Consider the following 26,366-nt stretch of genomic DNA (forward strand, 5'->3'; position numbering starts at 1 on the left):
CTCCTGGCGGTGTCCGAGTTTGTGTTACAGCTCCCTTATTCAGGGTCCTTATTCTAGTCTCATTTCTAGGACCTTATTTTGTTTCTCTGTTTTTTTCCTATGTCTTCTATGTCTTCAGCCTCTTCGTCTCTCTTCAGTTTAAACATACAACCAACTATGCTGTGATTCTGATCCTGTGTGTACCTTTCACTTTTTCTTACACTTTTTTTAAAAAGAGCATATAGTTATATCCATTTCCTTATTTCTTCTAATTTCTTGGCCTGCTACATTCTGGGTTTCATTCTCTTACTACTCTCATGAAACTGTTACTATTAAGATTACCTTTGTTTTATTGACACATTGCCTTTTTTGCCAAATCTGGTGGATTCAGAAAATGTGAAGTGTCGTTTGTGATGCTTGGGGAAACTGGAGCATTATTATTTAATGTCAAGGAGTTAATTATTAATTTGTTAGTAATTTTCAAGTAATGTTATTGTGATCTTTTTAAAAAGAATATTTTAGAGTATATACTAATCAGTGACATGGAAATGGTATATCTGGGATTTTCTGTAAGATAATTGAAATGGGTGTATAAATAAAATAAGATTTCTCATATGTTAATTGAAGCTGGATGATAGCTATATGGGATTCATTAAACTATTTGATTCATTAAACTATTGTATGTGTCTGAAATTTTGTTATTGAAAATTTTTTTTTTTTAATGAATGGAAAAAGGGAGAGGTAGGTTAACTAAGAGTAATATCAAGGAGAAAAAATTGATGTATAGTTAAGTAACACAACAAGCTTTAATAATATTAAGAGGCTGCTTAAGCACATTTCCCCCATAAAGGAATGGAGGCTTTGACAGTAGAAACATAAGTGCAATGCCTGGCATAAAGCAAATGCTGAATAAATACCTGTTGACTGAATAAGCTAGTAAGAGCTCATTGCTGGACTAATAGATAACTACTTGGATAATTTTAAAGGCTGTGCCTTTAGGAAAACTCAGTAGTTACCAGTCACTCCATTTATTAACTAATCACAACAAATACTTTTATGGCATTTAACATGTGCCAGGTACTATTCTGAGCAATTTACATACATTAACCTTTTTAATCCTTACAGTAGCCTCATGAGAGAGGTTTACTTTCCCTGTTGTATAGGTGAGAAAACAGGAGATGGAGGGACCTTTGGTAATAGGCTTAAGGCCACACATCAGCAGGTGAAGTAATAAAACCATGAGTTGATCTTAAATAGTCATGCTCCAGAGTTAGGTTTTTAATCACCTTCCTTATAGTAGATTTTACAAGATCAGTGTTAACATTTGTGTGTATAGAATAATTTTAGGTAAAACTGGACTTGTCCAGTACATAGATAGGTATTCTCCTCCTCTCTTCCTGCTCTTGCTCTGCCTCCTCCTCATTTTTGTCTCTCAAATCATTGTTCACTTCTTACTGCGTTAAATTATTGTAGGCCATTGTGACTTTGTTGTCTGTTGGCTAACCTGACTGGACTAGGAAATGTATACTCACTCTGTTGGGGTGATTTGCTCAAAGTTGAGACCTTAGTTGTAAGTTGGCATGATAACTTGGAAAAGTGGCTAAGTGGAAGATACTACTTCAGATAGTTTAAGAAGAAGACTAAATGGGAGAATAGTTGCAAGTTTGAGTGGAAACTCAGATTCAGCTAATTTTTACTGCTGATAAAACCAGTGTAATTCTGAATGTTTCTGATAAAATTGGTAAACTTAGGTCTGGCTTATTTTGTAGACTGAATGTAGATGAAAGACAAATCTCTCTCTCCTTTTTTTTTTTTTTTTTTAAGATTTTATTTTAGAGATGCATTGGTGGGGGGGGGATAGTGCGAGAGGGAGAGAAAATCCCAAACATACTCTGCACTGAGCAGAGTCTGATTGGGGCTCTGTCCCACAACCCCAAGATCATGACCTGAAATCAAGAGTCAAACACCCAACCGACTGAGCCACACAGGTACCCCAAGAAATCTTTTATCTAAAAAGATTTCTCAATTTTCTTTTCATTAGAAGGTGACTTAAGAAGAGCTTGGCAGATTCTGAGGGCATGTCCTTTTGTATCAAGAGCTATGTGTAGAAACCTTGAAGACCTGATTAATTAGCCTTTAGGACACTGCTCTCATTGTGAGTAAACAGTCTCATATTCAGGCAATTTTGTTTACGGTTTGAGTATTTACAGGTGACTTGAAAGTGTAGAGACTTTACCTTGTGCTGTTAATACCTGCTCTCAGGTGGTCACAGGGAAGTTTACATAGTCATAGTCTTTAGAATGTAGTTTTTTGTTATGAAAACTTTTTCAGAGAAAAAGTTAATCTAAGGTGAATTTAATGTCTTCTTTTATTTCTTTTATTTATAATGTCTTTCTTTTATTCTTCTTTTCCCTTTCTTATATGGACGTGCTTAATTTCATTATTTATTTATTTTAAAGATTTTATTTATTTTAGAGAGAGTGCACCCATGGGAGGGAGGAGGGGCAGAGGGGGAAAGAGAGAGAGACTTAGCAGGCAGTCAAGTAGACTGCCTGTTAAACACAGAGCCGGGTTTGATCTCATGACCTGAGATCGAAATAAAGAGTTGGGTGCTTAACTGACTGAGTCACCCAGGTGCCCCTCATTCGATGTTTAAATAATGTGTGTTCTAAAGAGTGATTTTTGGTTGACTCTGAAACCTTTATTCATCATCTCAGAAACCTTTGGAGGAAACCGTTTTAATATCAGAAAGAATTCAGTTTGTGCACAGCTCAGAATGTTTTAAAACATTTTATTCCTATAGGGGTGCCTAGGTGGCTTAGTTGGGTAGGCGTCTGCCTTTGACTCAGCTCAAGATCCCAGGGTCCTGGAATCGAGCCCTGTGTCTTGCTCCCCACTCAGCGGGTAGTCTGCTTCTCCTCTGCCCCATCTCCCCCTTCCCCTGCTTATGTTTGCTCTCCCTCTCTCTCTCACACACAGATAAACAAAATCTTTAAAACAAACAAACACATTTTATTCTTATAATACTATTTAGTATTAAAAAACTTTTTCACCATTAACTTTGAAATTGACTTTTACATTTGTTTCTTCGATTAAAATATTCATAAATGTATCACATAGTTAATGTTTCTTAATCTAGCAGCCATGATTTACCATTTATTTAGTAATTTAGTGATCCTGAATTCTGTTTTACCTAGTCCACTGAGAATTACTTACATTCTGCTTTGAGTAAAACTTTAGAGCTGAATAATGGAGAGAAAGATGAAAAGTTTTCTAAAGGATAGTGTAGGACTTGAACATCTGGGTTTTGAGTCTACGGCCATACCACCCTGAACGCGCCCGATCTCGTCTGAACATCTGGGTTTTGAGATGTTTCCTTGTTTTGCATTATAGATAACTTTTTAAAGAAAATCCTGGGTTGTCTGCTAGGTTCTAAATATTTTAAATTTTTAGGCAGGTAGTCTTAAGAAAAACTGAGGGGCCAGACTATCCAATTTTGGTATGGTAGCATTTACAAATTCACGGTTTTAACACTGAAGTGCATGACATGTAGCGATGTGATGGTCTGTCAGAATTTGAATAATTTTATAGCTGGTATGCAGAAGTTGGTTTAGTTGGTGGAAAAGCCTAGCCAACCAGTTAGCAAAAGTATGATGAATTCTTGGATCTCCTTCAGAATGTTAGAGCAAAGGATAAGGAAAAATATACAAAAAAGGAAAGATTGGGGGCACAAATAGAGTGAGTAATAGTATCTGCCTAAAGTAAACATCAAGGTATGTAATAGATAAAATAGAAGCAAAACTCATCAGTGAGAGAGATAATTTTCCTCACCTGTAAAATCAAATATTCTGATTTAAAGAGAATTCTGATAACCAAAAAGTTTAATTTAAAAAAAATCAACATTTAGTCTCAACTTATTTTGTAATTTTAAAATTCCAAGAGTAGAAAGAAAACCCTACAACTAGACAGGGGGAAAAAATTACCTAAAAAGAATAGAAATCTTTTGGCATTGGATTTATTAGCAGAAAGCTGTGGAACATTTTATTCAAAGTTCTGAATTCCTCAATCCAGAGTTTGATAACCAGTTTAAATGATTTTTCAGGTATGAGATCAAATTAAGGTATTTAAGGACTTGGGAAATTTATCTAAGTTCTTGAATATGTACCTGGGAAAATGAAGTAGAAGTTAAAGAAGATGAAATGAGATCCAAGAAACCAAGTCTCTAAGACACCAGTGAAAAGGTGTTTTAGAGAAAAGGGTAGCAGTTATGCAAGTGGGTCTGGAAAACAGTTGGTACAAATTAGAGCAAGAAGCTAGAATTGTTTGTGAAGAATGACTTCAAGAATAAAGAAAAGCCATTATATAAATTGTGTGCTGGAACCTGCCTTCCTTCCCTTCCTCCCTTCCAGAATTTCTTAACATAAAAGTCAAGTCAATAATAAAAAACAAACAAAAAAACCAAAACTCTTTGTATATAGTGTCCCATTCCTGATAAACGAGATTGAACTCTGGAGCAGCCATAAATAAGTCTTAAATAATTGGTGTTGAATGTAATAGAAGACTCTTAAATACATATTCTTGCATTTTGGGGGGAGATTGAGATGGAGGTGGTACCAAACTAAAGAAAAGTACAACTAAGTGTTTAAATGCAACAGAACATAGGAACAGATAAGAACAAGAGGAAAACCTGGAGAATATGATGTATAATGGTATAGGGGTTGGATTTGACTTACAAAACAATGGAAATCTTTAAGAGCTAGATCGTTTTTTTATTTTTTTAAGATTTATTTATTTATTTATTTATTTGCCAGAGAGAGAGAGAGAGAGAGAGAGAGAGAGAACACGAACAGGCAGGCAGAGTGGCAGCAGAGGCAGAGTGAGAAGCAGGCTCCCCGCCAAGCAAGGAGCGTGATGTGGGACTTGCTCCCAGGATGCTGGGATCATGACCTGAGCCAAAGGCAGCCACTTAACCAACTGAGCCACCCAGGCGTCCCAAGAGCTAGATCTTTTGAATGAGATATGTTACTGACCTACACAGTGTGCACTTAGGTTTAAAAAAAAAAAGTGTGACTTTTAAGCCATGGTTATTAATAACAATGAGAAAACTTGTGTTCTTATGATCTTATAGAAATATATCTTATATGCTTTTTTAAGTAGCTTGTTGCCTATTTTGATTAGAACCACAATATAGATAAACCAAAAGAAGAAAAACAACATCAATATAAACACCTGCAGTAGGAAAACCAGTAATGTATAAGTTGGAGAACATCTCAGAATTATATGGTTTGATTTTTATCTGTCTGGAGCGAAAACATTCTTATTATTCCCTTTTCTCCACTCTTAGCCTGAAAATGCAGGTTGATGAACAGCAGTGTCTGATATCTCTTAGCCTAAACTTCTGTACTAACTGTTCTCATGGAGCTAACATAGGAAGAGAAATTAGATCAGAAAGTATTTCAAGAAATTCTGTCACTTAGCTTTGTCATCAAGCTTTATAGCATTGAGCAACTTATTTAAATCTCTGGGTCTGTTTTCTCATCATGAGTGTTTCATCTCCAAGGTTTCTTTGAACAATTTACATTACACGGCTTTTCTATGACAAATTTTCTTCTGAAGCTCAGTTAGCTCTGAAAACAATTTTAAGAAAGAATTTTAAGATTACTCCAACTGTGTAGCTTATTTTAACATTTTTGGACAACATTCATTTGCCTGAATGAGTTCTGTGTGATGGATCATTTTTGGTTATGCCTTTTATATAAGGTAGGAAGAAGTGGAACATACAGCATTCACATTTTGAAGGAATACTGTAGAAGAAAGAAAACGCAATTATCAATATCAATAACAAAAGAACTGAAATCATTACAGATCCTATATATGTTAATAGATAACAAGGGAACATTATGAAGAATTTTGTGCCAGTAAGTTCTACACCTTAGAATAAATGGAAAAATTTCTTCAGAAACCTTAAAGCTGACACAAAAGTAGTAGAAAATCTTAATAGAATTGTATCTATTAATGAAACTAAATTCTTATTTAAAAATCTTTCCACAAAGAAACCTAGCCATATGGCTTTACTGGTAAATTCTAGCAAACATTTAATGAAAAAAAAAAAATCATAATCTAGATTCCTTCAGAAAATAGAAGCTAGCATTACACCATTAGCAATATCAAAGACATTATAGAAAACTATAGACCAACATTCACCATGAATGTAACGCAAAAATCTTTAAATATTTGTAAGTCAAATCCAGCAATATACAAAAAGGACAATAAAACATGACCAAGTGGAATTTATCCTGAGTATCATTTTAAAATTATAAATAATCTAATTCACTATGCGGCCAGAATAAGAGGAAAAAAACAACATAATTTTATCAGTAGATGTAGCAAAATCTTTGACAGAGTTCAGGGGTAAATCTCTTAGCAAATTAGGAATAGAAAGGAACTTCCTAGTTATGATAAATTATTTATAAAAAGCCTACAGGGGACGCCTGGGTGGCTCAGTTGGTTAAGCAGCTGCCTTTGGCTCAGGTCATGATCCCAGCGTCCTGGGATTGAGTCCCACATCGGGCTCCTTGTTCGGCAGGGAGCCTGCTTCTCCCTCTGCCTCTGCCTGCCATTCTGTCTGCCTGTGCTTGCTCTCTCCCCCCCCCCCCTCTGATAAATAAATAAAATCTTTAAAAAAAAATAAAAATAAAAAGCCTACAGTTACATCATATTTAATGATGAAAGACTGAATCCTTCCCATGTAAGACTGGGAAAAAGGCATGGTTTTTCACTCTGACCAAATGTAGTCAAAACTGTACTAGAAGTCCTGGTCAATACATTAGACCCAGAAAAAGAAATAAATTACGTTCAGATTAGGAAGGAAGGAGTAAAAAATAGTCTTTATTTTCAGATGACATCATTGTATATATAGAAAATCCTGAGTTACTAGAAATAATTTGGCAATATTGTAAGATACAAGGACAATACACAAAAATCAGTGGAAGTTTATATAATCACAATAATTAAAATGAAATTGATAGAAACACCATTTATAAAGAAAAAACGAGTTATTCATATAAAAATTTAACTTAAGATTTGTAAGATTTTTATGTGTAACCATAAAATATTACTAAGGGAAACTTAAAAGGGAGATAACCATAACCACATTCATAGATTGGAAGACTCGATACTGTTAAGGCATCAGTTCTACTCAGACTGATTTATAGATTCAAGCCAATCCTTAGCAAATTCTCAGTAAGCTTTTTGTAAAAATTACCGAACTAACTGTTAATTCCATATGAAAATGTACAGGTCTGAGAAAAGCCATAACAATTTTGAAAAAGAACAATAGAGTATGAGGACAGTGCTCCCTGATTGAAACATTTATTTTTAAAACCTAAGTCTGGCATTGGCATAAGATAAATTAATGGAACACACTAAAGGGTATTGATCCGTATAAATACATTATATATATATATACACATACATACACACACACACACGCATATGTAGCTTCACTGGTAAATATATATATAATTTGATTGGAGTCTAATTTTTATTTAAATGAGTATAATTGAATATAGTTGACATTATCTCAGTATAACAGTATAACATTGTGTAAATGTAAGGTGTACAACATATTGATTTATATACTTGCTTCTTAAAAAAAGATTTATTTATTCATTCATTTAAGAGTATACCAGTGGGAGGGGTAGAGAGGGAGAGAGAATCTCAAGGTGACTCTGTGCTGAGTGTGGAACCTGACACAGGGCTTTATCTCACAATCCTGAGATAATGACCTGAGAAAATTAAGAGTTGGATGCTCAACTGACTGAGCCACGCAGGTGCCCCTGTAGAGTAGATTTTTCACAGATGCACCAAGGATGCCATTATAAGGGTTACTTTTCAATGAAATATAACTATATTTCTATATGGAATAAAAATCTGCCTCTACCCTCATACCATATACAAAAAATTACATGGGTCATAGATACAAACATAAAAGCCAAAACTATGGAACTTCTAGAAGAAAACATAGGAGAAAATCTTCACAACCAGGATAGACAAAGATTTTTGTCTACTTGGTATACATAAAACATGAATCATAAAAGAAAAAAACGGATTTTATCAAAATTGAACATTTTTGCTGTTTAAGATTTTATTTATCTCTTGAGCACGAATTGGGGGAAGGGGCAGTGGGAGAAGCTGGGGGAAAGAGAATCCCAAAGCAGACTCTGCACTAAGTGTTGAGCCCGATGAGTCCCATGACCCCAATATTATGACCTGAGCCAAAATCAAGAGTCAGATGTTCAACCAACTGAGCCACCCAGGCACCCCACATTTTTGGTCTTTAAAAGACATGAAAAGGCAGGGGCTCCTGGGTGTCTCAGTCATTAAGCATCTGCTTCAGCTAGGGTCATGATCCCAGGATTCTGGGATCAAGCCCTGCATTGGGCTCCCTGCTGAGCAGGAAGCCTGCTTTTCTCTCTCCCACTCTCCTTCTTTGTGTTCCCTCTCTCGCTGTGTCTCTGTCAAATAAATAAATAAAATCTTTCTTAAAAAGTCATCAAAAAAGACATGAAAAGGTAGCTTAACAGACTGGGAGAAAATACTTGAAATACCTACAGAATTTCACAGCTCTTTCAGACAACTCAGTTTTTAAAAGAGAAAAAGATTTAAACAGTCACTTGACAAACGAAGATAGATAAATTGAAAATAATTACATGAAAAAGGTATTCAAGATCACTAGTCCTTAGAGAAGTGCAGATTACAACTATACATACTGCTGCTACCCACGAGAATGGCTAAATTTAAAAAGACCGACAGTACCAAGTGTTGACAAGAATGTGGAGCTCCTGGAGTTCTCCTATATAAATGATGATAATGAAAAAAGGAACACCACTCCGGAAAACTTTGTGATGGTTTCTGAAAGTTGAACATATATTTACCCCGTCTGACATAGCAAGCCCAGGAAAACATTTGTTTACAAAAAAGAATTTGTGACTCTTCTTAGCAGTTTTATTCCTGATAGTCTCAAACAGGAAAGAGCAGGTATGTTTAGTAAATGATGAATGCATTAAAAAGTGTATATCCATATAGTGGACTGTATTATTCTGCAATAAAAAGGAACAAACTACTGACATATGAATTAATGTAAAAAAAGCTAGATGAGAAAAAATAGATACAAGAGTACATCCTATATGATCTCATTTGTATGAAATTCTAGACATACTTACAGAAAGCAGAACAGTGGTTACCTGCAATTGGTGGTAGGGCATGTGATTGATTGCAGAAGGGCTCAGGGGAATGTTTTTGGGGATGGAAATGTGCTTTTATCTTGATTGTAGTGATGCTTTACATAAGTGTATATACTTGTCAAAACCCATAGAACTATGTATTTAATAATATACTTTTGGAATGTCTTATTTCTCAGTTGGCTTAAAATTTCTTATTAGCATTTTACAACTTGATAATTCTTGGTGCTGATGTCTAGCTTTCGCTATTTGACAATTCATTTTTTTAAAAAGATTATTTATTCATTTGAGGGAGAGCAAGCAAGAGCATGAACAGGGGGAAGGGTTAGAGGGAGAGGGGAGAAGCATACTCCCGCTGATCAGGATGCCCAACCTGGGACTCAATCCTAGGACCCTGGCATCATGACATGAGCCAAAGGCAGAAGCTTAACCAACTGAGCACACCCATGCCCCCCTATGTCATTCTTAAATGATATAAAAATTATAATCTAGAAACACCACAAGTGCATGTTGCTTCTTGCACTAGAAAATTATGATATACCCCTAAAACCTAGACCTTTTAAATGGAGGAAAATTTTTCTTTGTTAAGAAAAGACTGCACAGGGACTCCTGGGTGGCTCAGTTGGTTAAGCGGCTGCCTTCGGCTCAGGTCATGATCCCAGCGTCCTGGGATCGAGTCCCACATCAGGCTCCTTGCTCGGCAGGGAGCCTGCTTCTCCCTCTGCCTCTAACCTTCGACTCTGCCTGTGTTTGCGCTCTCTCCCTCTCTCTCTCTAACAAATAAATAAAATCTTAAAAAAAAAAAAACTGCACAAATTTGTGTCACCATGTGTTCTTATTTCATAAAATACGTTTTCAATTTTCTCATACTATTGGTAGGGTTCTTTCTCTGTTGTCAAACAGTTCCTTGCAGAATATAAATATTAAACTGCTGGTCTAAACACAAGGTCATTACAGAATTTGGGGGGTTTTTGGAACTGTTTAATGAAGGTTTTATCTGTGACCATCTCTACTGCGCCCTCTGGTGGTTTTTGCATCTTATTTGGGGTAACATGAAAATACATTCCTCATTCATTACCTTTGTAGGAGATACATTTTACGCAAAACTTTAAAATCAAACTTTACGTTGAGAAACTACCCAGCATCTTGTATTGATAACACTATAGTGCTTTATTCTTGTGATAGTCTTTATAAGTCATTCAGTACATGTTTCTTCATAAGTAACTTAGTCATGCCTGATGGCTCTTTCCAAAATATTTCTAAGATAGAAATTCTAAGATTCCTTATTAGAGTAATCTTTTCTAATAGTTTTCATTCTATAATCCAGTTCTAAATATCCTGCCATCCAAAATAGATTGGGGAATCTATGCTTGGAAAATACCATGTATAGTCAGGATGAGGCTAGAATATCTTATGGTGCCAGAAATCAAGAAGATGCTCAAATGGGGATTGGTGACAGGTCATGCAGGAGCCAACTTGAGGTAGTAAGTACCTAAACAAAGCTGGAAAATTCTGATTAACAAGTAATGACATTATTGGGTTTTAACTTAGAGAATAAAATAAATATCTGTGAATCCATGCCACAATATGAGTAACTGAATAAAGAAATAAATGGGGAAAGGGACAGTTTTTTTTTCTTAAATAGAAACATTTCAATTAATGTAGGAAGAAAGGGTAAAAGAAGATCATTACTAGGCAAATACCATAGTAATAAATTCTTACAAGATTAACTTATGGAAGCTAAAATTAGGTCACAGTTTTAGGAGAAATAGGATATTTGCATGGTCTTAAAGTATTGTGACCCCCCTTCCCCTGGTATTTTTTAATATAAAGGGAAAGGTAGTAGATTTATAGTGGAGAAATCTGGCAGACATCACCCTGCCCAAGTGATCAAAGTTAACATCACTAGCAAAAACACATCGACATTGTGAATCCTTTGATAACAGTGTGCTGATAAGGACATATCATCATTTCTATGGTATTTTTGCCCCACATGCCCAAGTTCAGCCTAATTATGAGAAAACATCAACAAGCCCAAGCTGAGGGACTTTCCACAAAATACTGGATTAAGAGTTTCAAGATTGTGGAAGACAAGGGAAGAATTATGAGCTGTCACAAATTAGAGGAGACTAAGGAGAAATTATTAAAAAATTATAAAGTTCCTAGGTATCTCTTATCTAGCTTTCTCTAATAGTAATGTCTTACTAAACCATAGTACAGTTACCAAAATCAAGAAATTAACATTGGAACAGTATATCAAAGTGCTTATTTTAGTGAAAAAACTGGTGACATCTGAAAAGTTTTCTTTTCCAGGATTCCACATTACATTTAGGTGTCTTTGAAAATATTATTACTGCTAGAAGGACTTGAAAAGACATTGTTTTTGTTCTTAGATGATTAATAGACGAATAGTAAATTATTTACAAATTGGCTATTTAAAAGAGTTTCCTTAGGGAGGAATAGTATTGTTTCTGTTGACTACTACACAATTTTTGGGAATTGGCTAAAGTTAGTGGAAGGTTAATTTTTCTGCCATTCTGCTTGCTTGCTTTTCATTTTGAGAAATCTCAGAATCACCTAAAAGGGCTTAGACTTCACAGTTATTTTTCTTTTAACCCTAACAGTGGAGTAGCAGTTGGGGTGTAAGTAGTAATAATATTAATGCTTTAACAGCTAGAGATTTAGATGTCTTCCATTAATACTATTTTGGAATCTTCTTTTATTCTTTTTTTCTAAGTGAGAAAAATGAAGGGAGATGGTTGTGTTTCTTTATCTGAGTGATGAATGAATATGCAATTTTATCTCTTAGTATTATATTACTCTGGTACTAATATGCCCAGTTGACAGTATTTATTAAAATTTACTGTAGCTCTCTTCAATATATGTTGTTGGGAAAACTGGATGGCTACATGCACAAGAATGAAACTAGATCACTTTCTTAAACTATACATAAAAATAAATTCAAAATGGATTAAAGACCTGAATGTGAGTTCTGAAACCATAAACATTCTAGAAGAGAATGCACAGGCAGTAATTTCTCTGACATCAGTTATAGCAGCATTTTTCTAGATAAGTCTTCTACAGTGAGGGATAAGTTTTCTGAGGCAAGCAAAAATAAATTCTTGGGATTTCATCAAAATAAAAAGCTTCCACATACCAAAGGAAATAATCAAAACTAAAAGGCAGTTTGCAGAATGGGAGAAGATATTTGCAAATGACATACCTGATAAAGGGTTAGTATCCAGAATATATAAAGAACTGATACAACTCAGTGCCCCCCAAACAAATAATCCAATTAAAAATGGGCAGAAGACATGAAAGACATTTCTCCAAAGAAGACCTACAGGGGTGCCTGGGTGGATTGTGGTTGGGTGTCTGTCTGCGGCTTGGGTCATGATCTCAGGGTTCTGGGATCCAGACCCATGTCAGGCTCCCTGCTTGGTGGGAAGCCTGCTTTTCCCTCTCCCACTCTCCCTGTCTGTGTTCCCTCTGGCTGTGTCTCTCTCTGTCAAATAAATAAAATCTTAAAAAAAAAAAAAAAAGACCTACAAATGGCCAGCAGACACATGAAAGGATGCTCAACATCACTCATCTTCAGAAAAATGCAAATCAAAACTATAGTGGGATAACATCTCACACTTGTCAGGATGACTAAAATGAAAAACCCAAGAAACAAGTCTTAATGCGGATGTGGAGGAAAAAGGAACCCTCTTGCTCTATTGGGGGGAACGCAAACTGGTGCAGGCACTGTGGGAGAATATGGAGATTCCTCGAAGGGTTAAAAATAACCCTACAATCCAGTAATTGTGCTGCTGGGTATCTACCCCCCAAATACAAAAACACCAAAGGGATACATGCAGCCCTGTGTTTGTAGCAGCATTATTACCAATAGCTAAATTATGGAAGGAGTCCAAGTGTCCATTGATAGATGAATGGATGAAGAGATGGTATACATATACAGTGGAATATTGTTCTCTGCTATAAAAGAATGAAACTGCCATTTGCAGCAACATGGATGGAGCCAGAGAGTATAAAGGTAAAAGAAATAAGTCAGATAAAGACAAATGCCATATAATTTAACTTATATGTGGAATTTAAGAAGCAAATGAGCAAAGGGGAAAAAAAAAAGACTTGAACCAAGAAACAGACACTTAACCCTAGAGAACTGATGGTTACCAGAGGGGAGGTGGGTAGGTGGATGGGGATTCAGGAGTGCACTTGTGATGAGCACTGGGTAATGTATGGGATTGTTAAATCACTGTACTGTACACCTGAAACTAATACAATACTTTATGTTAACTATACTGGAATTAAAAATAAAACAAAAAAATCCTATGTATCAATGCAAAAAATAAAATTAACTGTAGCCAGATGGGCTCGCTAAAAGCAAATGCTTAATAATTTTATGTGTTAATAAGATTCCTGAAATCACTTGTTAAAATGAGTAGCCATCTAGATTTCACCTTTATCCCTGAGTATAGTCACGGTGCATTGATCTGGGTAAGGTCTCAACAGTATAATTTGGTGTTTTCTGCATTAGAAATCCATCAGTTCTTATTAACAACTTTATATTTCATAAACTGATGAAAAGATCAACTTTTTAATGTCCTGCTTAAGTTTTAGATAATGATAATATGACTTCATAAGATTATTTTAGTACTTTGTATAATGTGAATAGGTGGTTTTCAATTATTAAAATTGATAGTCCTTTCAAAAAGTGGAAGTCCTTAAAAAAAGTAAGAAGAATAACATGTTTTAACTTGGCAGAACATGTGAAAACGAGTATCTCTGAGTCACAAGATGAGTCAAGAGGGTGAGGTTTGTTTTTTTTCTTTTTCCCCTTGTCCATCTGTTTTAAGGGAGTATGATCCCAAGCAGTAGAAAAAATCTTTGATGAAGGCTGGTACCCCGAATGGGAATTTGTTCTTTAATATTTAACTTGTATGAAGTGCAGATCTGAAACATTTAATGGTACTAGTGGGTTTAATCTGTTTGAGAGATCTGTGCCTAATTTGTGGAGATTGCTAAGTGCCCGTATTTCAAGAATTGAGATGCCGTTTCACACCTGAGCATACATTTAATCCTGCAACACATCTCTGCAGTGCTGGGTAGTGGAAGTGCTGCTTCTGCTGGCGACAGTAAAGACCAAACCGATCACTTTGTTCCATACCTAAAATAACTGTATTTACCATTTGTTTTTTGAAAACTAGCTTTCTTTAATGTTGGCTTTAAAAAATATTTATGGCATTGGCTTCTAGGCAAACCATTTGAAAATACTGTAACTGTTTAGGTACAGAGTCCTGCAGTTGGTCAGCTAGCTTCAACTATAGTAAGTACTAAACAGTCTGTGTCTTAGCGTTGTGAGGCAAGCAGGAAGGACAGAAAGGAGGAAATAAATGGGTGGTTGGAGAATAGATATGCCTTCTTTCAAATTAAACTGGTTTCTTAAAGAATCTCAGGGTGAGGGGCGCTTAGGTGGCTCAGTGGGTTAAGCCGCTGCCTTCGGCTCAGGTCATGATCTCAGGGTCCTGGGATTGAGTCCCGCATCGGGCTCTCTGCTCAGCAGGGAGCCTGCTTCCTCCTCTCTGCCTGCCTCTCTGACTACTTGTGATCTCTCTCTGTCAAATAAATAAATAAAATCTTAAAAAAAAGAAAAAGAATCTCAGGGTGAGTTTTGGCTGCAAGGGATGTGTGAGAATGGTGGTGAATAGAAAATTACATAGAGCTCATTCCCTCCAGGTTTTACTTCAGGGGCTTTAAAAAGTCAGTTATTTTTGTTGTTGTTGTTGTTGTTGTTTTGATTTTATTTATTTATTTATTTGAGAGAGAGAGAAAGAGCAAGCATGAGAGGAGAGAGATCAGCGGGAGAAGCAGATTCCCTGCTGAGCAGGGAGTCTGATGTGGGACTCCATCCCAGGACTCCAGAATCATGACCTGAGCCGAAGGCAGTCGCTTAACCAACTGAGCCACCCAGGTGCCCCCCCAAAGCGCAGTTATTGTTAAAGTGTGATCGCAGGCATGTTGCTTTGCCTTTGAGGAATGTTGTAACTACTCATCCAGAATAGGTATCGACTGTTATATATCATTTAAGATATTTAAAGCAAAAGACCGAAAATGGTTTTAAATGTTGCTTTAAGGGCTTTTGCCAGAGAATGCATTAATGATACTTAATAACCACAGGGCACACAATTAGTATCCCCCTTTTTTTTAATCAGAGAAAAAAATTGATAGGGGTCTCCTAAATGGAGAGTTCAGGGAAGGACCTTCCAGTAAAGAGTATATAAGGAAATGGATGCATGAATTTTATGCTATCTGAACAACTGTGCTGAGAGCAGTGTAGCTTAGGTAAAGATAATGGGGGAAGAGAAGGATGGAAATTTAAGTTTTCTGGTTTGTGTTTGTGGAAGCTAAATATTGTCAAGGGCTCTGGATTTTTTATCCTGGTTGTATTAAGAAGCCACTACAAATCTGTAAGCACAAGAGCTAGCAATTTGGCTGAATGTGCTTTTTAGAAAGATTACTGCTGGCCATGTAAAGAAGTATATTTATTTGATGGCTTATCTTTATTCTTAGTATTTCTTATTCATTTGTCAGGACCGGAATGCTTTCTTCAGGATTAGTGGGGTTTTCTGGGTCATTTAAACAATAATCCACCTCCGTTTCAGTTTCATAATGTGACTAGATCAACTGTTATATATGCCAGCCTTAGTAAATGGAATCTTAAGTGTCCATAGTAATATGGTATACATTACTGCCTTTGTTCTTTCCAACTGATGATACACTCCAGAGCTGTTGCTGTCTGAGATGCGGTTGGTGGACACGTGTCTTTCCTTTTCCTCTTGTGATGTACTTTAGTGATCCGCTCTGTTCAATTTCCTCATTACCTTTTTGGTTTGTGGTTGTAAACTGAGGCAAAACTAAAAGTTACTAGAAAAAAGTAGTTAACTCATCCTTGGTATGTAGAGAGAGAAGAGTAAGTGCTTTCAGCAAAATCTGAACTTGGAGAAATGTTCTGAAAGGTTTGCTAATTGGTGTCTGACTACGTAAGTAGTTCTAAATTCTGATGGCATTTTGATCATTATGTTTTAAATCTGAAACCCTTAGAATACTCATTTAAAACATTTATTGAGCAACTTTTATATGTAGTGTACAGAGGAACAATGAAAAGTGGTGTTTCGCCTGAGGTGGCATGGGAAACCTGTAAGTAAATAAATGAAAAGCATTTGAGGGACTTAAAAAAAATTAAGTTGTTTTTTTTTTCTCCAAGAGTAAGGGTATCTAGTTTCATCACAGAAAATTAGAAAATAAGGTTTATTTGAACAGTTTGCTTTTATCATCTGTTCATTAAAGAAGGAATACTCTTTAATAGAGGGATAAAAGGCTCTCTGCAGTTGATGTGTTTATGAAATGTGTATTTTGGTGTTGGAAGCAGTGTTTAGATGAATTATTAAATTAAGAAAGGCATTTCTCTTACAGTAAAACGTATATATTCTTGCAAACCTCAAATGTTGCAAACATCGTAAGTCCGGGGAAAGTATGGATTAGATAGACCACTCATTATGCAGCTTTGTAACAGAGTACATAGAACTGTTACGGTCTTAAAATTTTCAGCACTAAATAACCTCTGGCATTGGTATTAAGCACCACAGCAATTCATTTGTTAGCCTTAAACTAGGACTCATGCTTCCTATTTTGGATTTTCCTCAAGGTCCTTGAGGACATCTGCTTTGGTAGAAACTGATTTTGTAAAAATTAAATAATAAGCCAGGGTATAGTCACCTTCATTAATTGTGTTTTGAGGCTCTGTGGTGGGGAGAGGCAGAGGTGGAAAGATGAAGTATCTTTGTAGCTTGTTCATTTGTTACTGGTACTTTTCACCAGATAACAATGTTGGAAAGCCTTAAATTTTATCAGTACTTGGTCTTTAATTTGAGAAAACTTAGTTCCTTTCCCTTCCTCCATAACATACGAGGAAAAGTCCCTCCGCAACACTGAAATTTCTGTGCTCTACTGAGTGACATGATTCCCTTTACCAGTTGCATATGAACTACTTCCTGTCAGCAGCATGTGGTAGTTGTACAGTCTGTGCTTCAGTCATTCAGATATAGTTTTTATTCCATTTTAAGGTATTCTTATGTTTAAAAAATCTATTCTTTAAGTTTTTATAATGAGGAAGCCATATATTTGAATTTTCAAAAACAGTTTGCAGTCTCAGTCTCTAATATTGTGGGCTGTGATAAATGTATACTCGGGCTGTGGAACATTTATTTGACTTCATTTTTTTAGAAAAATTTCTTTTAGGAAGTTATAGCTTTAAATATATTTGTATTTCTGCTATCAATTAAAATTATGTGTGAGTTACCCTGATACCTTTTTTTTTTTTTTAAGATTTTATTTATTTATTTGACAGATCACAAGTAGGCAGAGGCAGGCAGAGAGAGAAAGGAGGAAGCAGGCTCCCCGCTGAGCAGAGAGCCCGATGCGGGGCTCGATCCCAGGACCCTGGAATCATGACCTGAGCCGAAGGCAGAGGCTTTAACCCACTGAGCCACCTAGGCGCCCTGAGTTACCCTGATATCTTAAAGGAATGAAAATAGTAATGTAATTTAGACGAAAATTATCTTTTTTTCAAGACCGTATATGCTGCTGAGAGACCGGCTACTGAATTTTTAGAGAAGTTACAAACTAAGGCAAACATTTCTTAAGTTGTTTTTCTTTAAAACATTGAAAAGTGAATTTTGTTAGCTGTGGTTCTTTTGGTTAAAAAAAGTAAAATGCCTGTGTTCTATTTGCACATACTTGCTAAGACTATCTCTGGAAGAGTATTGAAGAAACTGGCAACATTTACAAGGTGGGGTAGGAGGGAAGTCTTGAATTTTGAACCATGTTCAAACCATAACTATTGGAAATAAATTAAACTTTAAAAAAATAAGTGAAAAGATGCTTTGCTGTACAGAACAGAGATTGATTTAGCCTGCCTAGTAGGAATCACCTGACTTCCATAATCAGCTTAGCATTGCAATCCTTTAATATTTTGGTGCAGTATACAGTCGGTTGTATGTAATGGCAGGGGCAGGCAAACAAAAAGGTAACCAAATAAAAATATTATGACTTTATCTGTTACAAGGAATTAACCAAGAGTATATGTGACTCTTCTAATTAAACTAGAAATTAAGCTTACTATTGATTAACTGCTGGATTTTTTTCCCTGTAATTTTGATAAAATCATTTATAAATCTTGCTGCTTCTTTTGGTTTGCTTTTAGTTGATGCCGATGAAATTAAAAGGCTAGGGAAGAGATTTAAGAAGCTTGATTTGGACAATTCGGGTTCTTTGAGTGTGGAAGAGTTCATGTCTCTGCCTGAGTTACAACAGAATCCTTTAGTACAGCGAGTAATAGATATATTTGACACAGATGGGAATGGAGAAGTAGACTTTAAAGGTAAGAAAGTAGTTTAACAAGTTATGTAATCTATGACTTATTTTACAGTTTGGTGTATGCAAACGTCTGACAAATTTTGTTTTTTAAAAATGTGTGATTATATAATTGTTAAATTCTCAATCTGTGGTATATGAACCTTAATATGAACTAAGATCTTTTACTCTTTCATAAGTGATGAAATTGTCCTTCAAGGTAAACTAAAAAAAAAAAAAAAGAAAAGAAATTTAGTATTTCCTTTTTTAGAAAACTAGTCTTACTCTAGGGAAACAATATTAGAACTACATTTTTATCTATATTTTTTAAAGATTTTATTTATTTATTTGACAAGAGTGAGAGAGCACAAGCAGGGGAAGTGGGAGAGGGAGAAAGTAGGCTCCCCACTGAGTTGGGAGCCTGACATGGGACTCAATCCCAGGACTTTTGGATCATGACTTGAGCTGAATGCAGATGCTTAACTGCTGAGACACCCAGGTGCCCCAGAACTGCATTTTTAGAAGCCTTTTTTTTTTCCTTTAAAGAATGAGACTTATACTAACCAACATAAAATTGAGGTGTAGTAATTAGGATGTGAGCATTATAAAAAGGATTGTTTAATCTAAATTTTTATGTAAAATGATAATACTTTCGTTAATATTACCATGGTACAAAATTTTATATTTGATTCCATGATTTGTCATCAACAGATTTTGTTATTTTCCTTCCAGGAACTGAATTTTAAGTGAAGGGGGGATTTAAAGCTGATTTTATGACTTAAATGTGTAGCAGGCAGTGAGGAAAAAATGGTCATTTTCACAAGACTTTATTTAAATGGGTCTGAATTTTGGAACCAGAAATGCAAAATTATTTTTGTTCTGGCAAACAATGTTATAATCAGGGTACTTGGCTGCTCAATCAGAAGAACACGAGATTCTTGATCTTGGTGTCATGAGTTTGAGCCCCATGTTGGGTGTAGAGATTACATAAATAAAACAATTTTAAAAACCCAAAACAATACATAATCTTTTTATAATACTTTCTTCTTTTTTAAAGATTTTTAAATAATCCCTACACCTGAGTCAGATGTGCTACCTACATACTAAGCTAACCAGGTGCCCCATGATCTTTTTGTTTTTATTTTTTTTATATATTTATTTTTTAAAAGATTTTATTTATTTATTTGAGAGATCGTGAAAGAGATCATGAGAGGGTGAGGAGGTCAGAGGAAGAAGCAGACTCCCTGTGGAGCTGGGAGCCCAATGTGGGACTTAATCCTGGGACTCTGGGATAGTGACCTGAGCTGAAGGCAGTTGCTTAACCAACTGAGCCACCCAGGCGCCCTTTATGTTTTTATTTTTTAAAGGTTTTATTTATTTGCTTTGAGAGAGAGCAAAAGAGAGCACAGAGGGAGAGAGAGAAATAGACTCCCCATTGAGCAGAGAACCCAACACAGGGCTTGATATATTTTTTAAAAGCCCCCCTTTTATAGTTACATCCCCCAAAAAAGAGTTAAATAGCTTAAAGAATGTTTTTTCCCTTAGTGATAAGCTCAGTGTTACTTAATATTGTTCAAATTGATTTGACCTTTAGAGAACTCCCAAGTTCAGATTTAAAAAAAAATACATAGAACCTTGTTGAAGTTTCAGATTTGGCATTTCCAGTTTAAAACACTGCTTAGTAGTAATTTTTTTTTTTTTTTTTTTTTTTTTTCTGCAAGTAACATTTTTTTGTGGATATGTGAATTTGTGTGTGTGGGGGTATATATATTTTTATATTAAAAATTGATTTGTAAACATTTCTATTCTTACTCAGAATTCATTGAGGGAGTCTCTCAGTTCAGTGTCAAAGGAGATAAGGAACAGAAGTTGAGGTGTAAGTATTTTTCTTCACTGAGTTCATTCTCCCTCTTATGCCACTATTACCCTATACTACATTACAATCTTTTAAGATATTCGAAAAGATTTCTTTTATTCTAGACGCTTAATATATATAACAGCAATTTTATATTCTGCAGAAAGCCCTTTTAGGACATTTACAACTAGTATTTTTTAAAAACAGTGTCATTGTTGCTTTTTAGTTGGATAGAAACAAAACAATTTCCTTCTAAAAACAGCTACATAAACTATGTGTCTTGAATAAGACTTTTTGATCAAAGTTTGAAAAAATGTTCTAATTTAATTAGGTAAGCTTCATTTATATGCCTGTTTAGCCAGAAGTCCATTATTTTGGTTTTATGTAGCCAGCCTCTATTACAGTAAACATCTGATACCTTTTTAAGGTATTCAGCTCTTAACTAGAGAGACGTTTTACTCAATAACAGTTCTCAGAGGCACAGGCCATATGCACACATCCTTTGTAAATGAACTCAGTATAAATGAGAATAATAGTAATAGCAACTGCTATCATTTATTGAGCTTTTGCCATGTTTCAGACACTGTTCTCAGCAATTCACATGTATTATTTCTCATCATAAAGTACTCTAAAGAACCTGGTACGGTGGAACGGTTATTATTCCCTATTTTATGTGTAGAAACTGAAGGTTAGCAAAGCTAAATAACTTAACCCTCAGGTATGCTAATTGGCCAAGCACTCTTGACTCCAAAGCCCATATTCTTTTTTTTTTAAGATTTTATTTATTTGACAGATCACAAGTGGGCATAGAAGCAGGCAGAGAGGGGGCGGCGGGCAGGCTTCCTGCTGAGCAGAGAGCCCAGTGCAGGCTCGATCCCACGACCCTGGGATCATGACCTGAGCCAAAGGCAAAGGCTTTAACCTACTGAACCACCCAGGTGCCCCACCAAAGTCCATATTCTTACCCAACTGTGTCTAACTGCTCCTAGAGGCAGGATCAAATGTGGGAAGGAGCTACATCATAGTTCTAATTCTAGATATTTGAATGCTTACTTTCTTTCTTCCTGATTAAAGTATTTACTTGTGGTTGCCTTATAATTGTCATTGATTTTCCTTACTCTCTCTCTTTTTTTTAGTTGCTTTCCGTATCTATGACATGGATAAAGATGGCTATATTTCCAATGGAGAACTCTTCCAGGTGCTGAAGATGATGGTGGGGAACAATCTGAAAGATACACAGTTACAGCAAATTGTAGACAAAACCATAATAAATGCAGATAAGGATGGAGATGGAAGAATATCCTTTGAAGAATTCTGTGCTGTAAGTACAAAAGAGCTGGTTCTTCCAATAGTTGGGTTTTTTAAAAACTTAACAAAATTACTTACTAGAGAATTCCTTATACATTTTTTGCCCTAGAAATTGATATATTTTATTTTGCCTAATGGCCCTTGTTCCTTGTGATTGTTAATAACAATTATTATTATTAGGAATTCATATTCTCAGTGATTATCTGATAATACACCACAAGAATGGTACTAATAACTTATTGGTAGTCCCTCAAATTATAACCAAGGTGTATTCTTAAGGTTTTTTTAAAAATAAATATGTTTGAAAACCTTGTGGAAGGTATGTATGTGTTGATGAGTTTCAGCTAGGCATCTGGAAGGTTGGCTTCATGAGGACAATAGAAATGGAGTCTACGTGGATTTTAGACTCATCAGTGAGGCAGTGTAAATGGTGATTCTACCCCTCCCTGCTCCCAAGCTATTACTGGCTGGTTCTTTGTGTGGTAGGGTAAGGGCCCACAGTTATGGGGAGTAAGAAAACTAATGCGAGGTAGAAACTGGGGCCCCAGTTTACCTTCCAGTTCATTGCCTTTCTTCAGTATGTCTAGGGTTTTGCTATCACTCACTGCTTCCAAACAGCAACACAACCATTCATCTTCTTTCACTATTTTGCCCCTAAAGCAAAGATACTAGCCTTTTGATATATTTTAAGGAGTTTTAACTATAAGCTAGAGACTCCAGAAGGCAAGGCAGAGATAACAAAAACGTTTTGAAATTTTTCAGTTACTATTGGAGGCTTCTTCTTTTCTTTTCATTTTTTATTTAAATCATACAAAGAAAAACAAACTGTGTGTCATGTAAGGACTAAAGTTGCGATTTTGGCATTTAAGTAAGAAGTTCATATTCTCCTTTAAGTATCTTCTTTCCTCTCAAGGGGATGCTGTCTGCATGTTGTTTGAAAAAGTAGGGTGGTACTCTAAAGAACAGATGGTGTCTTTTTGGAAGAGAGTTAAGCTTGAGTAGGAGGGGGGAGGTGTCCAAGATTGTGGAGGTGTAGGAGACCTTAGTATTGTCTGGTCCCAGGAATTGAGCTAGATAGTTATAAAATGATTCTGAACACCTGTGAACTCAGCCAGAGATCTAAGAATTGCTGCAATTCTACAAATAGAAAAGTGATCACTTTCTGCAAGAATGACAAGACAGAAAAACTCACCTCAAAAAAGACAGAAAAACTCACCTCAAAAAAGAGAACAGGAAGCAGATCCTTGACTGCCAGGGATCTGATCAACAAGATAGACACCAGAACTAGAGCTCCGAATACTGATTATAAAGATACTAACTGGGCTTGAAAAAAAAAAAAACATAGAAGGCACTAAAGAATCCCTTTCTGAAATAAGAGAACTAAAATCTAGTAAGTCAAAATTAAAAGAGGCTATTAATGTGATACAATAAAAAATGGAGGCTCTAACTGTTGGTATAAATGAGGTAGAAGAGAGAATTAGTGATAGAGAAGATAAAATGATGGAGAATAAAGAAGCTGAGAAAAGGAGATCAACTACTGGATCATGAGGGGAGAAACTGAGAGATAAGTGATACCATAAAGTGAAAAAATATTAGAATATTTGGGATCCCAGAAGAAGGAAAAGATGTGGGTGGGAGGGGCAGAGGGATATTGGAGCAAATTATAGCTAAAAACTAACCCAATCACAGGAAAGAAACAGGCATTCAAGTCTGGGAGGCACAGAGAACCCTCCTCAAAATCAATAAAACTTGATCATCAGCCAGACATGTAATAGTGAAACTTGCAAATCTCAGAGAGAAAATTCAGCAGCTCCGGAACAAGAGGTCTGTAACCCTGTAGGTTATATATATAACTATATATAAGCTAATCTTATTTAGAAAATACAAGTAAAAATATAAACTAAAGAATAATAAGCTAATATAATAATCTTAAATATAAAATATAAGCTCACCTATATTAGATTGGCAGCCGACCTAACCACAGAGAACTGGCAGGCCAGAAAGGACTGTCGTGATACATTCAGGGTTCTAAATGAGAAAAATGTGCAGCCAAGAATACTTCATCCAGCTAGGATGTCATTCAGAATAGAAGGAGAAAGATAAAGCTTCCAGGACAAACAGAAACTAGAAGAATTTGTGATCACTAAACCAGTCTGCAAGAAATATTAAAGGGGATCCTTTAAGCAAACAGAGACACAAAAAGACCACAAAGGAACAGAGACAACCCACAGAAACAGTGACTTTATAGGTATTACAGTGGCACTAAATTCATATCTTTCAGTAGTTGCTCTGAATGTAAACAGGGAAATGCCATAATCAAAAGATAATTAGGCTATCAGATTGGATAAAAAAGCAAGACCCATTGATACTCTGTCTGCAAGGGACTTATTTTAGACCCAAAGATACCTCCAGATTTAAAGTGAGGGGGTGGGAAACAATTTACCATGCTAATAGACATCCAAAGAAAGCTGGGGTGGCAATCCTTATATCAGATAAACTAGATTTTAAGCCAAAGACTGTAATAAGAGATGAGGAATGACACGTATTATAATTAAAGGGTCTATCCAACAGTAAGATCTAACAATTGTAAATATTTATGGCCCTAACATGGGAGCAGCCAATTACATAAAACAATTAATAACAAAATTAAACACATTGATAATAATACAATAATAGTAGGGGATGTTAACACCCTATTCACTGCAATGAACAGATTGTCAAAGCAGAAAATCAACAAGGAAACAAGGGCTTTGAATAACACACTGGACCAGATGGACTTCACAGATAATATTCAGAACATTCCATCCTAAAGCAACAGAAATACACATTCTTCTTGAGTGCTGCATATGGAACATTCTCCAGAATAGATCACATACTGGATCACAAATTAGGTCTCAATCTGTACCAAAAGACTGGGATCATTCCCTGCATGTTTTCAGATCGCAGTGCTTTGAAACTTGAACTTAATCACAAGAACATTTGGAAGAAACAGATACATGGAGGCTAAAGAGTATCCTACTAAAGATGGAATGGATCAACCAGGAAATTAAAGAATTTTAAAAATTCATGGAAACAAATGAAAACAAAACACAACTGTTGAGAACCTTTGGGATGCAGCAAAGGCAGTTCTAAGAAGGAAGTATACAGCAATAAAAACCTTCTTCAAGAAACAAGAAAGGTCTCAAATATACAACCTAACCATATACCTAAAGGAGCTGGAGAAAGGATAGCAAAGAAAGCCTAAATCCAGCAGGAGAAGAGACTTAATAAAGATCAGAGCAGAAATCCGTGAAACAGAAACCAAAAGAACAGTAGAACAGGTCAGTGTAACTAGGAGCTGGTCTTTTGAGACAATTAGTAAGACTGATAAACCCTGGGCCAGACTTACCAGAAAGAAAAAAGACCCAAATAAAATCATGAATGAAAGTGGAGAGATCACAACCAACACCAAAGAAATACAATTGTAAGATCATATTATGAGCAAACTGGACAATCTGGAAGAAATGGATGCATTTCTAGAGATGTACAAACTACCAAAACTGAAAGAGGAAGAAATAGAAAACCTGAACAGATCCATAACCACCAAGGAAATTGAAGCAATCATCAAGTATCTCCCAACAAACAAGGGTCCAGGGCCAGAGCTTCCCAGGGGAATTCTACCAAACATTTAAAGAATTAATACCTATTCCTCTGAAGCAGTTTTCAAAAAACAGAAATGGAAGGAAAACTTCCAAAGTTTATGATGCCAGCATTACCTTGATCCCCCAAACAGACAGGGGTCCCATCAAAAAGGAGAATAAAAGACTAATATTCCTGATGAACATGGATGCAAAAATTCTCACCAAGATACTAGCCAATAGGATCCAACAGTACATTAAAAAGACTATTCACCATGACCAAGTGGGATTTATTCCTGGGCTGCAAGGGTTGATCAATCAACATGATATACTACGTTAATAAAAGAAAGGACAATAACCATATGGATCCTCTCAATAGATGCAGAAAAAGCATGACACAGTACAGCATCCTTTCTTGATTAAAACTCTTCACAATGTAGGGACAGAGGATACATACCTCAGTATCATAAAAGCCATCTATGAGAAGCCCACAGCGAATGGGAAAAACAGAGCTTTTTCTCTAAAGTCAAGAACACGACAGGGATGTGTACTCTAACCACAACACAGTACTAGAAGTTCTAGCCTAGCATAGACAACTAAAAGAAATAAAAGGCATCTGAATTGGTAAAGAAGTCGTCAAACTCACTTTCACAGATGACATGATACTATATGCAGAAAACCCAAAAGACTCTACCCCCAAATTGCTAGAACTCATACAGGAGTTAAGCAAAGTGGCAGGATATCAAATCAGTGCATAGAAATCAGTTGGCTTTCTATACACTAACAATGAGACAGAAGAAAGAGAAATTCAGGAGTTGATTCCATTTACAATTGCACCAAAAACCATAAGGTACCTAGGAATAAATCTAACCAAATAAGCAAACTACAGAGCACTCATGAAAGAAATTGAGGAAGACACAAAGAAATGGAAAAACATTCCATGCTCATGGT

At 35.8% G+C, this 26,366-nt stretch overlaps 1 protein-coding gene across 1 annotated transcript in view; it reads left to right on the forward strand.

Moving 5' to 3' along the window:
• Positions 1 to 26,366, forward strand: part of DNAAF10 (dynein axonemal assembly factor 10) — a 100,337-nt gene that overhangs the window by 32,907 nt on the left and 41,064 nt on the right. Inside the window, 4 exon segments of the mRNA XM_059405953.1 lie at positions 18,487 to 18,663; positions 20,452 to 20,511; positions 21,627 to 21,811; positions 23,621 to 23,622. Coding sequence (XP_059261936.1) covers positions 18,487 to 18,663; positions 20,452 to 20,511; positions 21,627 to 21,811; positions 23,621 to 23,622 — 424 coding nt within the window.

The sequence above is a fragment of the Mustela nigripes genome, chromosome 7 (genome assembly GCF_022355385.1).
Source record: "Mustela nigripes isolate SB6536 chromosome 7, MUSNIG.SB6536, whole genome shotgun sequence".
NCBI classification, from domain to species: Eukaryota; Metazoa; Chordata; class Mammalia; order Carnivora; family Mustelidae; genus Mustela; species Mustela nigripes.